Source organism: Anabrus simplex, chromosome 7 (assembly GCF_040414725.1).
Source record: "Anabrus simplex isolate iqAnaSimp1 chromosome 7, ASM4041472v1, whole genome shotgun sequence".
In the NCBI taxonomy this organism is placed as follows: domain Eukaryota; kingdom Metazoa; phylum Arthropoda; class Insecta; order Orthoptera; family Tettigoniidae; genus Anabrus; species Anabrus simplex.
In genome coordinates, this window is record NC_090271.1 from 212,395,630 (window position 1) to 212,410,120 (window position 14,491).

Below are 14,491 nucleotides of genomic sequence, written 5' to 3' on the forward strand. Positions count from 1 at the left end.
CTGGTAGGAAAGACCATCCAGGGTCTTGATCTCCTGGATCTTCTTCTCACTCAGATAGGTCAGACAGTTCCGATCCCGAGGAGAATGAAGACCAGAGCAGTTAGTGCACTTGTACGGAGGTGTGCACTCCTCCGCGCCGTGAGCTACTTTCCCACATGTACCACATACTGACTGATTCGAACAACGAGATACCATGTGTCCGAATCTCTGGCATTGATAGCACCGTATAGGAGGCGGGATGTACGGCCTCACATCGCAACGATAGGTTGTCACCTTGACTTTCTCTGGCAACACTGACAATTTGAAGGAGACTATAAACGCACCCGTGGCAACGTCTTCACCGTTGACTTTGCGTGTGATACACTGGACGTGGGTCACGCCGCGGTGCTTCATGTCTTCCATCAATTCATCGTCAGTGTTCAGGACGAGATCACAGTGGAAAATCACTCCACAAACCAGATTCAAGGTTTTGTGCTCTTCCACTTTGACGGGGATGTCGCCAAAGTGGTCGCACTTAAGCAACCGATCTGCTTGGAGCACAGTGCTCGTCTTTAAAAGCAAACCACCATTGCGCATTTTTTTCAGGTCCTCCAGTTCACCGTAGACACCTTCAATGTGGCGACTAAACAGAATCGATTTCACCAGCTTGAAGTCTTGCCCATCGGTCCTGGTAGCAACCAGGAACCTAGGGAAGCTGGAACCCAGACTAAGTCGCTGCGCTTGTTCCCAAGGGGTTTCCCCCCTTAGGGAATCAAAAGTTAAAGACTAGGGTAGTGAACTACCCGAGGTGGCAGGCGGAAGGTGTTTCGACGCCATGCCCGAAATCATCCTCCCCGAATGCCACCCACTCCGATCAGGGGTGTCTGTAGCTGAACCAAGCAGCCAAGGCAATACCCACCTGGTCGTAGCAGGTATTGCCCGGGGTCCGATGTTGAACGATGCCTAATACGGGATGACTGAGGCAATGAGCACTAGGACTCCCTTCCTCCAGTCACCCGCAATAGGATGTACCCCATAGCGTGTACCGAGCACTAACAATAGGAAAAATAAATAAAAATAATTAATAATAATATGTCCTTCTGGCATTCGGCTGTGCGGGGACCTGCATTGTCAGGTGGATACTACTGCCCGGGTACATGACACTCCCATCCGCCGTGTCCTGGGTGGTTGCTGGCACGGGCTTTCGAGCGTAGTCGCACACATAGGAGCTCCATCGCCGGGCAGTACGCACATCAAATTTTGAATGGTCTACATCTGACCCTCAGAAAAATAATAAAAAATAAAGAGGGGACCATGGCCACATGACCCTTTAAGTCGCCTTCTACGACAGGTAGGGATTACCTATGGATGTATTCAGCCTCTCCCATCCACAGGAGGTCCATCACATTATACCAAACCGCAATCCATGTCCGCGCCAAGGTCGCCCCTTTTTGTCGCCTCTTACGACAGGCAGGGGATACCGCGGGTGTATTCTGCATGTGTGTCCCCCACCCGCAGGGGGTAGTGTGTTTGGTCCGCGAGAGGTATTTTATTTCCCTCAAGTCCGCCGGCAAGCCGGTTAGGACCCCCCTATCCGCCACCTGGGACGCGCCACGTGGGAGTATCACCTCTCCCCCTACTACGCCATCGTAGTAGGTTCGTGGTGTGCAATTTTCAACCATACACGGTGAATTTAAGTGTCTTCAGCTCAAAACATACAAAAATTATATAACTTCGATGGAATCAAAATTAGCTGCCAACCCAAAGTGTTTCTGGAATTTTGTAAACAACAAACGGAGGTCATATCGCCTACCATCTACTATGCTTCAGGAGGGGAAAGAATTACAGGATAACAGAGAGGAGCATCTTGGACAGTTTTGCAGATACCTTTGAAAAGTATCACTCTTCTGCCGCACAGTGTAATCTATCCACTTCGTCCGTGTGTGATATAGGCCTAAATTCAATAGTGACCTCTCCAGCAGAGGTATCTTCAATTCTTGCATCTTTGGATACCTCCAAATCATGTGGTCCAGATGACGTATCCGCAATAGTATTGAAAGAATGTGCATCTGTGCTAGGTAGGCCACTTAGTATCATAATAAATATGTCATTCTCATCAGGGAATTTTCCGTGTGAGTGGAAGAAAAGTTATGTCATACCAGTGTTCAAGAAAGGAGACAAAATGGTGTTTGATAACTATAGGCCTGTTGTGTTATTGTCCCCGATTTGAAAGGTGGCAGAGAAGATCGTGTATAAGAGATTGTACAGTTCAGTTTCACAGTATATTAATATAGCACAGCATGGTTTTGTACAGAAACGCTCTACTGTCCATTATGGTGGTGTATATCAATATTTCATTTCAGAATCTCTGGACAGGAGGCAACAAGTGGATGTTGTTGACATAGACTGTTCCAAAGCCTTTGATTCAGTTCAACATGATGCTCTACTCATCAAATTGTCAGCATATGGGATAGGAGAAAGTGTTTTGGAGTAGATCAGAAGCTATCTCACTAATAGGGTTTGCATAGTAAAAGCTGATGGTATTATGTCAAAGCCGTACCACCCTAGTTCAGGTGTCCCCCAAGGATCTTTACTGGGCCCTCTTTTCTTTGTCATATTTATAAATGATATAACATCAGTTATAAAACACAGTAATTGCCTTCTCTATGCTGACAATCTAAAGATCTTTAAGGTGGTCAATAGTGAGTTGGACTGTAAGTTGCTACAGTCTGATTTAAACCTCCTAAGTAACTGGTGTAAAAAGTGGCTGCTTGGTTTGAATACTTCAAAATGCAACACAATTACATTTTCATGTAAGTTGGAACCAGTAAATTACCCTTACCATTTATGCAATTTCCAAATAGCTCATGTGAATGAAATAAATGATCTTGGTGTGACACTTTCAAACTGCTACGGTCTTTCCTTCGAGAAACATTTAGATAAGATTTCTAGGAAAGGGTTTAAATTACTTGGCTTTCTGAAAAGAAACTGTGCCGAATTTGTTTCTCCTAGAACTCTAATATCTTTGTTTTGCACTCTAATCAGGCCATCGTTAGAATACTGTTGTGAGGTGTGGCTACCTTCTCAGCAGTATTTAATACAAAACTTGGAAAGAGTACAAATTAGGTTCATGAAATGGATCAGCTACAAGGGTTTGGGTATTTCTCTCTCTTCGTCCTATTACAAGTCTTTTTGTGCGACCGTGAGCATGAGGACATTGCACTCACACCGCAGATGTGCCAATGCCCTCTTTCTTTATAAGTGTCTGACGAATAGAGTGGATTGCTCAACATTACTCGAGCTGATTTCATTACATGTTCCTCATCGCAATACAAGGCAAAGGTATATTTTTCATCTGCCTAAAGTGAGAACTGTGGCTCGGGCTAACTCATGGCTTGTGAGGGAACTAACATCACTGAATGAGGTGGGTGAATCAGTGGACCTTTTTCACGAACCCCTGTCTAAAACCAGATGTGCCCTAATGACCACATGAATGTAAGGCCCTATCTGTAAGATATGTAAATATGTAAATGTTACTTGATGCAGTTTAATAACGTCAATTATTTTAAGAGATTTTGTTTTATTTTATTTACTTATTTAAGGTGTTGAAAATGTGCATATATAAAGGTCTCTAGATTTAGTTTGAACTTGTTTATTGTTTTAGGAAATTAGTGTTATTTAAGGTGTATTTGTTGTATTTTACGTTTTATTGAATCATCTGTAATTGGGAAAATAACCTGTTGATGATAAATAAATCTATTCTATTCTATTCTACAAGTCACTCAGGCCTCTTTCAGATGGCACAGAAGTAAAACGCACCCATGTGAATGCGCGGGTTCATCTGCTTCCGCTGACTCTTACTCACACAACAGGTCAGTGCACGTTTTCAGTGCAAAACTCCCTGCGCTTTCCAGTGGATACTTTTCAACACTCTTTTCAGTGTGGGTAATAAATATTGACCATCATAGTCTTCGTTTACCTTTTACATTTAAGAAAATATTAAACTAGTTTACACATGCTATGTCCTTCACATTTCATTAGAGAAGGAGATGGGTACAATTTTCAGGATACTCTCTCAATAACGGGTCTAAATTACATCATGCTTTCCAAACCACGAGACCACCAGTATTTCCAACATTAAAGTTAATAAGTTCTCAATGTCTATTTTGAGTCCCATAACAACCATTGCAAATCACACAGGAAGAGAAAAAACACACGAATAACTTTTAAATTGAAAATGAAAAATGAATATGTCAAATGGGTGACAACGGACCTATTTTTGTTTATCGTCTAAATGCATTTCTACTCGCGTATCAGAACACTATCGGGTTCTGATACAGGTTGCAGTACTGATGTCGTAAGCACGGCCGATCTGCTGTGTATGATGACATGCATAAAAACTGATGTCCAATAACAAGTAACTGTGGGCATGCTCCGCAACTTGCCATGGGCTGCCCGCTGAAACATTTCTCCCTCATGCGGTTACTCTCTGTGCTTACGTATCATCTGAAAGATTCTATTTGAACAATCAGTTCTTAGTTTAGGCCTATGTGGATTGGCGGCTAAGCGCGGAAGTGGGTAGAACCCATGCCATTTGAAAGAGGCCTCACAAATGTAAAATTAAGCACCAACACGTTAGACGCAAAGATAATAAGATTGGCTCGGGACTGATGCTCCCTGCAGCTGTAAGCCAACACACAACCGCGCTCTGGCACCATATAATTAAGTTCCCTACCTAATCCTTACCCAGGCCAGTTGTTGCTGGCCTGTTGAGCATGCAACGTGGCCAGGAATGCTAATTTAAATTTCTTATCATTAGAGTTATGAACGTACTAAAGTGTGACATAAATGCACTATCCAGGTTTCTTTAGCATGTATTTAATAGGACACATCCTGGGACTTTGGAATAATGGCATAATAACCAGGGAAACGTGCTGGAGAGGGACACTAGTTTCGAGTGTATAATTTAAAGTAAAGATAGGGAACGGTTCCTATAGATGGGAAATGAGTACACGGTATTAAGAAGTCCGTAAAATTCTTGAAGTTCTACTGGTGAGAAACATCTCATGACATTCTCAAGATTAGTAAGCATGCTTCTGACATCATGTGGTACATGAAAGTGATAACATGCTGTGAAATCTCTGTTAACCGGATGAATCACAAGGCAGTATGATCTCCCATTCACAGTGAATAACACAGACCTTTGGGCAAGTGGGAAGAAAGGTGATAGGTGGATAGCACAAATTCTCATTTCTTTTACGCCTGAGCTTTTGACTGCTGATGGATGGTAACGATCTGAATCCTGCTCATAATTTAATTAATATAATATTTTTAGTCTATATTTATGGGTATCAAGAGAAAGTAATGGGTCTGGTAATACTTCACAGAAGTCCTAGAAAATAAATTACAATGGAAGATTTGTTCCTGGTGTATTAGATTCGAAAGCAGAAATACACTGAGTATGATTTACCGTTCGAAGAACCATGAGATATTACAAAGCAGTCAAACATTGGCTATTAGCTCTTCTATTTTACAGGCTTCATTTGGAGTTCAAGCCACATTCTGTTCTTCATTGTTTCTTTTTTGCTAGTTGCTTTACGTCGCACCGACACAGATAGGTCTTATGGCGACGATGGGACAGGAAAGGCCTAGGAATGGGAAAGGAAGCAGCCATGGCCTTAGTTAAGGTATAGCCCCAGCATTTGCCTGATGTGAAAATGGGAAACCACGGAAAACCATCTTCAGGGCTGCCGACAGTGTCAACCGCACCATATCATTTTATGGTACGTTTGCCTTTTCTGAGGTCTTCACATTCTTAGCGAACTCTTGTGTCTATGAGCTATTACTCTTTCCCATCATGTGTTGTTACCACTATGTAATCTTTCCTTATTCCGATAGATGGCATCTCATACATTAGCATAGGTCAAAGCATTTCTTTTCTGCTCTGTCTTGTTAGGTTATCTTTCTGGTTGGTGGGGTGTGGAGATTTTTGACTTGAGAAGATGGAAGGATTGGATTTCCAAGTTGCCTTTGTGGCATATAAAAGATATTTTAACCGATTCAAAATGTCTGTACATATCACGGCCTTTCGAGAATGTTAATTGCTTATGTAATCAAGGTATTTATCTTTCTTTAATCTTCTCTTGGTTTTATTATTACTTCGTTCTGTGCTCACTATGGTTAAAAAGGCTTCCCTCATTACATGTGTTTCTAATTTATTTGTGTGTTAACTTTACTTTTACATGCTTCTTTCGGTATTTTCATTTACCGATCCACTATGTTTATTTTGAGAACAGAAGGTGACACGGATTCATGTGTGTGTGTGTATGAGATTGTTTGCTGTGTGTGGCCGAGATCTTTTACTCATGTCGCTTCATTAACATTCCGCTTGAGCTCATGTTGTATTATTTTATCGCGTGTTCTGTATAATTCATGTCCACTTCATAGACCTGGTATGAATTCAAGCTAACTACGCGATTTGCCTGCTTCTGTGTGTTTTGATGTTGGAGACACTCCGTCTCTTTAAGATGGACCACTTTCTAGTTCATACTATCTGAGCTCGAGAGCGGTTGTTTATTTTGTTATGTGCTGTGTGTTGACGTTCTTATACGTCCCTCTATTCAGTGACCTAACCTCTTGGTCGATGTATGAGCGTGGGTGGTCCTGATGTTTGAGTCCGTGAAACCTTTTGGGTCTAATTTATTTACTGTTCGTTTCACATTGCTGTCATTGGCTTTCTTTACCTGTTTTCTACTTTAATTTGTTTTATTCTTTGCTGGGTGCCTTCTGTGTTATTTTAGTTGTTTTGTGTGAAACCATGGTAACCGCCCCTTTTCCCTTTTTCTCTCTGCTTGAATTTTATGAGCTTGGTGCACCCTTCCATCTTCTCCCATTTTTTGCTCTTTTACTTAATGATATTGTATTCTTGGGGGACGTGATTTTTATTGTTGAGAGTTTTATGTCTTATCTGGGGAATTGAAAGGGAGAATGTTATTATTAGGTGCTGTTACTCCCTAAACTTATGACTGTTTAGACCCGATGTGCTACAAAGAAATGTTTTGGACCCACCTGAATTCATATTCTTCAATTATTTAATATAGATGCCATGTCCTTATTCCAAACTTTTCTTCACATCTTTTATGAAGGTAAGCATGTGTGAAGGTGCTGTAATCAATGAGTCTGGTGTATTTTGATTATAGGCCACATATTATTAATATTAGCTATTTGATTTTTGGCCCCCTTGTTTTACCTATGCAACTTTTTTTTTTTTTTTTTTCTTCTCCATAATAAATTTAAGTTCTTGCCCTTATTACTGTTATACTTTTATTTCTTTGTGTCTCTTATATGTTTGTTGTCTGTAAGAGGCCCAGGTCCAGTTCCTGGCAGTTTTTTTGCTAGTTTTGACCAAATCCACCACACTGGGTCTTCGTCTTGTTCCTAGTGTCAGTTCAAGTGGGGTTCGAACCCACTACCTCCTGGATGCGAGCTCACAGCTGCACGCTCCTAACCACACGGACAACTCGCCCGGTTTTTCTTTTTGTAAATAAGTAATTTTTTATTAAATCTAGGAAAAGCATAATTCAAAGGAATAATGGCATTAAATTTTTATTTCATTGCAATAATAATATAATAAAAAACAAGAGTTCCAAGAGTGTGAAGAGGTGGGTATTATGGAGGATAAAAACAATGATAGGGTCAGTTTCAGAAGGATGGTGGAAAGCCATCAGGGCTTTATGATGAAGACAGAAACCAGAAGATGGAGAGGCCCTTTACCAGAGAAGTGGAAGGAAATGCTGATCTATGGGCTCAAGAGATACTGGAAGGATGTCAAAGCCAGCGGATGAACAAGACACAAGCACTGAAAATAAGATTGGTTGTTAACACGCAGTCCATAGAGACTCGATTTGGAAAAAAAAAAAAAAAAAGTTCAATTTTCCAAAGAGTTCCTGTACTGGGTTTTCTTCTATTTCATTTATTTTTGCAAATTAGCAATTTGTTAATACAATACTCTCAAGGCAATGAGTTATAAAAAGATATTGTGCTAGATTTGGCAGATTTCTACATGGGAAGTAAGAAACACCGATTTCTTTACTTCATAGCATGAAAATGAAATACCACAACCATTTAATGAATGAAAGAAGAGACCAAGGATATATTAACTAATAAATAATGATACACTAGTGTAAAATATTTATTACAAACTAAGAACTAATACATCATACAAACTGAAAGTAGTACACTATGAGAGATGCCATTCTCAATGGATTTATTTGTGATTGAAACGGCAATGGTAAGTGATGTATTAACAGAACCAAAGAGTATAAAATATTTCAAGAATATACTCTTCTTTGATCAAAATCGCACACTTTTTAATAATGGTAGAATGGTCAAGTTAAACAGCCACTCTGTAGTGTAATAGTAGCAAAGTCGAGATTGGAATGGTTTGGGCATGTTAAGAGAAAAGACCCAAACCGAGCTGCTAAAAAGTGGATGGATGGAAGAAGATCTAGAGGCTGACAAAGGAATCAGTGGATCAGCCAATCAGTGGATCGAAGTAGAACAGGAGAAGCTATACCTTGAAGACAAAGTTGGTGTGCGCTCTTGTACTGCAGTGAGGAAAATAGAGACGCTTAAGTGATAATGACAATTTTAAAATAGACAATTTACGGAACATTCAGCATAGAGTTTAAAGAGTAGATCATAAGTGGAACAAAATGAGAATAAAAAGTATTATTCCAGGTAAAATCTTACATCTGGCAACCCCATGTTGCGCATGTGTTTTTACGGAACCATATCCTTATATACAGCTTGAGTCCCATTCTTCTAGAGAAATATTTACAATACGCGATCTGCACAGGCACAAAGAGATTGCAGGACTGTATACTTTGACTCTCACTTTGATTCTCAAGATTTTGGCTGAGGCTTTGAGACTCTCAAGCAAGAAGAATTACCATCCCTAAGGGGTTACAACTGAATGAGGAGAGGTGAGAGATTTTTAAGTCTCAGCTAGAACAGACCTAGGTAGCAGGAAGACTTATACCATCTGTCCCACTCAAAGGCTGCCCCATTATATTTTTGGCCTACATTTGGTAATATTCAAGGGATCACTTTTATATTTTGACTATCATCAGCAGTCCAATGCACAGAGGGTTATGCATACACGAACAGACCATGTACATTAGATGATTTACAGGAGAACATTCAGCTTGAAATTAAAGCTTGAAATTCAGGTTCTAGGTATCATCTCCATACAGGTCATGAAAGCCCTTGGAGAAGTAGGAAGTAAAGGGTTCCACCAACTGTAAACTCGACAGTAAGTACCAGTAATACAGAGTGGTTAGCTCTATGGCCGGCTGCCTTTTCCCGCAGGAATTAATCCAGCATTCATTTTCTTTGGTGTAGGTTGTGCGGACCTCAGAACCATGTGTCACTCCAGAAGTGGAAATCTCGCTTGTTAGATTATTTGGCTACCTGACAGGGAATCGAACCACTGTTCCTCCCAGCAGACCAAGAATGCCTTTACTGGTACCCCTGGTGTATGACATATCAGTGCCTCATATTCTCCTGTGCTGTTAATTGAGTCATTTTTCTGGGGCTACATTTAAATGGGACACACTGTATTGAAAAATAGTCGTTGACGAACTTTTCCCCTTCTGAAGATGGTAGTAATGGGAAGTAACAGAAATAAATTTTATTTTACAGATTTAATAGTGGAACAACTACTATTCTTGACTGTTTAAAGTAATTATTAATTTTCTTACATTCATATTTTCTTCTTGAAATGTTTCTTTTGCATAAATTAAGTAAACACTAAATACTTTACAGATATGTACAGTACATTGTCTCCTCAGTCTCCTTTGTCAACACTGTCTATAACAATGATAATGATGATATACATGAAAAAATGAATACTTGAAGCATCTGTACATGTAATGGTAGTGGGAACTCTTGTACTAATTCAAACAAAAGGGAAAATTTTACCTGAAGAATTCATGCCAAACTCTGTTCCTGTTAGTGGCTTACGATCAGGATTTACTCCATGTCCATGCTGCCGTCCATCATTTACACTCTTCCCTTCTCCAAGACCTCCTCCACCAGCTGCTATTAACACTGGAACAATTTCAGTTCCATTCTTGTTAATCTGGAAAATGGGAAAAGCCAAATTTGCATCAGTAGATTTCAAAGAATGAACAACTTTTTTCTTATGAATGTCAAACATCATGATGTTGAACCCATAAGATCAGCGATGCCTCTAAAGTTGCTGTGAGACTTTCACAGTGAACTGATATTCTTGTAGAAAGTCATCTGTTGAAGGTTTTATGGTCTATGCCAGCCCATAGGTATAGAAGAAGTGTGTCTGCCTCTTACCTGATCCCATGGTATGGCCAAGGATTTTACTCCTGGAATGAAGACTGGAATGAGGTTTGTTCATCTTTGTGATTTCAATTGAGAAGTTGTCTGATATGAGAGGCAGCAGAGATGGTACAGAAAGTCAAGCACCGGGTGAGTTGGCCATGCAGTTAGTGGCATGCAGCTGTGAGCTCGCATCCGGAAGATAGTGGGTTTGAATTCCACTGTCGGCAGCCCTGAAGATGGTTTTCAATGGTTTCCCATTTCTACACCAGGCAAATGCTGGGGCTGTACCTTAATTAAGGCCACGGCCACTTCCTTCCCATTCCTAAGCCTTTCCTGTCCCATCATCACCAGAAGACCTATCTGTGTTGGTGTGACGTAAAGAAAGAAAAGAAAAAGAAAAGTCAAGCAATATGGTTGAGGAAGACATCACGCTGACCAGATGACACTCCAATATCTGCATACCATCTGGCTAGGCAGAAGTTGTCTTGGTGGACCAAGGCTGTCAATGTATGTGCTTTTCGTGTTTTGATTAATGAAATTAGTGTAACAAATTTTATTGCTGTTATCACAGAAGAATTGATAGACATGTCTAATAAGTTGCAGTCATCATCAAATATTTCACAATGTCACATGTGATGGAAACATTGAAGGAAGATTTATAGGTTTTTGTGAGGTAAGTAGTAACTGCAGGGCAATTAGCTTGTCCAAAGTTTTAATTGATTACATGGAGCAACTTAAATGTGATGATAAACTTGTGGCACAAACTTATGACGGTTCGTGAGCACAACAGTTTACAAACAATAGTTTGGAAAAAATACAAAAGGCAATGTGTGTCACTGTTACACTCACAAGCTTAGTTTTATAACAGTCGAACAGTCAATTAAACAGTCCAAAATATTTTTCCAGACAGTAACATGGTTGTTTTTGTCTTTTATAAAATCATAAAAAGAACTAAAGCTCTAAATGATGAGGTAAAGAAATGCCCCGAACAATATCTGCCAGTAGATGGAACTACAGAAGCAGAATGACAGGTGTTGTTCTTCACCTCAAAACTGAACTTGTCACACTTGTCACCTTTTCAGACTGTGATGATAGATAAAAGCATGTGGAATGGTGAAACAAGGGCATGCGCATGGGATATTATCATACTACAGTATAATAAAAGTACCGTACAAACATATATTAAAACTGTAAGGATTGTTGGTGCATAAGATATACCTTGTTTCTTAGATATTATACACTCACAGAAAGAGAACATATTAAATACTAAGAAATAATGCAGTATAATTCTATTTCTAGATTTTATTTGCTATTTGGAGCTTTTAAACTTCTGTAATTATAGGACTTGTGTATTGGCTCACCATGAATACAAAAGATGCACCACCTCCCCCACCACCTCCTCCTGTTGGTTGATCAAATTTCTTCAGAATACTTGTTTTTATAATATTACTGCCCCTCAGAGGAGCTTGACAAGAATAATCCTAAAAATAAATAAAGATGACACATCAAAAAAATAAATAGGGTAATATAAGAAATCACATGTTTAACAATTATATCTTCAGTTTTAAACTTCAGAATGAAGCCAGTTACATAATATGGCTAAGGTTAAATTGTGATATGAAACATTGGCATAAGTATAAAGAAACAAATTAACACTCACTCTTAGGCAAGCACTAGTTCCCTCTTGCCCCACAAGGATGAACAACCGTTGACCTTTATGTAACTCCACTATTAAGCGAGCTACAGCACCATAACTTGAACCATTGCCATCTGATCCATACCCTCCTCCAGCACCTTTAGCTATAAGCCTAGAACAGATCAGAATCTTGTAGATGCTAGAAGATCATATTCAGAACAAATTAACAAACTATACTACAAGAAAAATTACTCACTTATTATACAGTAAATCAACTGACTGAACATAAAGTCAACAATAAGTTTCCAGAAAGTGAACTCGAGGGTAAGAATGAAAATATGCTTATGAACAACAATGTCCACTTTTTTTATTTTTATTTTGTTACAACTTGCTTTAGGTTGCACCGACACAGATAGGTCCTACGGCGGTGATGGGATAGGACAGGCCTAGGAGTGGGAAGGAAGCAGCCTTGGCCTTAATTAAGATACAGCCCCAGCATTTGCCTGGTGTGAAAATGGGAAACCACAGCTTCAGGGCTCCTGACAGTGGGGTTCAAATCCACTATCTCCCGGATGCAAGCTCACTGCTGCCCACTCTAACCACACGACCAACTTGCCCAGTGTGTCAATTTTTAATAATGACAATTGGAGATAAATGTCTGGCCAGTTACTCTACTACAGTAATGAACAGACCATACAGCCAGCGTCTCACCTAGTGTTGGGTGGCAGTAAATAACCCGATCCCCTAAGGTGACCAACGGCTTTGGGCAGATGAGTTTCTTTTGGTGGGGTGATGGTCCCTTCAGTGTAGGAAATTACACTGGAAATCATAGAGTAGCTTCTGAGCCCAGGTTACAGGTGGCTGCAAAAGGCATTTGGATCCAAGTGTATGCCACCTAAACTGGGTGCAAAGAAGAAGATATGGACAAATTGCTAGAAATCTCAGAGAGAGAAGCCAAACGGGATAAAGAGAGAGCACATTTTTCCATTTGTAATTAAAACTGCTATATATATGGTGAAGGCAGCCAAAGGACCTTAAAATGCCATACTGGGTACCCAAAAATTATACATGTCATGTCTTGCACATGCCTTACATATAGGATTACGAACCGTCCGGCTTTTGCCGGACATGTCCTGCTTTTCAATCATTTTGGTTATGTCCGGCCGGCATTTCTAATTTATCAACATTGTCTGGCATTTTTCGTTACAAGATTGCTCACTTAGGTTTTATGCTGAAGACAGCATGTTATTGTATCGTACATCAACTCCATGTGCTCAGGGCGCTACTTCTGAGGGTGGAAATAAGTAATACTAATATTCGATATATTGAACTTGAAGTCCAGGCATCGATCAACCAATCAACGCGCTTCATTTCCACGTTTATGTTGAGAGAAACCAGAAGTGTCGAGAGCTACAGTTTACATGTGCTTGCCATATGATTTGCAGCTATCGTGTTTGGCTATCTGGTTGTTGCCGTAAATTATAGTGCGAGTATGCAGCGAGTGGAGTGAAATATTAATCTCACTGCATCCTATTACGTACCGGTATGTCATCTTTGCAACCTGAAAGGAGTGAATCTAAAAAAAGACAGTGTAAATTTTCAGATAAACTAAAACATAAGTATCCTTGCTTTACTCACGGACACAGTGAAAGTGAAGCGAAATGTGCAGTGTGTGATAGTTATGTTAATGTCGGATGCAAAGGTGTTGGTGACTTGGAAAGACACGTTAAGAGTGAAAAACACAAAAAGACGGTGAGAACTAGGTCAATATCATGTTCAATGTTATCATTTGTCACTCCGAAATATTCACCAAATGATGAAGTTCAAGCCGCAGAAGCTACAATGTCATTTCATACAGTTTTCCATCACCAGTCGTACAAATCAATGGACTGCACAGCTAAATTGAATAAGAGTATGTTCTTAGGTTCTGAAGTAGCACAGAAACTGACCTGTGCAAGAACTAAAATAGAAGCCATAATAAATAATGTTATTGCTCCTCACTCGACAGATATTATAATTTAAACTCTTAACAATAAAGTTCTATTTTTTGGCCTAGGAACAGATGCAAGTAATCATGGTGCACTAAAGTTGTTTCCAATTGTCATCCAATTCTTTGATTACAAAAATAATGACATTCAGATAAAAGTTCTTGATTTACAAGCATGTCTAAATGAAAGTTCTGAATGTATTTCCTCCTATATTTCAGATACTCTCAAAAAGCATAAAATTACTTCTAGATGCATTGCATTTTCTGGAGACAATGCCAGTGTTAATTTTGGAGGCCTTGCACGCAGGGAAGAGAAGAATGTATTCTCTGCTCTCAAAAAAGACTTGAATGAAAACATAGTAGGTGTTGGATGTCCTGCTCACATTCTACATAACTGTTTGCAACATGGAGCTGATGCTCTTCCTGTTGATATTGAGTCTGTGGTGATGAAAATTTTCAACTTCTTTCATATATATGCAGTGCACATTCAGAAACTGAGAGACTTTTGTGAATATGTTGATGTAAATTATCTG

The 14,491-nt window shown here is 39.7% G+C and overlaps 1 protein-coding gene across 5 annotated transcripts in view; it reads right to left on the reverse strand.

Annotated features, from left to right (window-relative positions):
• Window positions 1-14,491, reverse strand: part of Alk (Anaplastic lymphoma kinase) — a 730,031-nt gene that overhangs the window by 156,096 nt on the left and 559,444 nt on the right. For all 5 annotated transcript variants that reach the window (XM_067151542.2, XM_067151544.2, XM_067151543.2 and 2 more), the window contains exons 12-14: window positions 11,996-12,143; window positions 11,697-11,816; window positions 9,961-10,120 (exon numbers count right to left, since the gene is read on the reverse strand). In XM_067151542.2, the coding sequence (XP_067007643.2) occupies window positions 9,961-10,120; window positions 11,697-11,816; window positions 11,996-12,143 (428 nt within the window). The remainder of the gene's footprint in view (window positions 1-9,960; window positions 10,121-11,696; window positions 11,817-11,995; window positions 12,144-14,491) is intronic.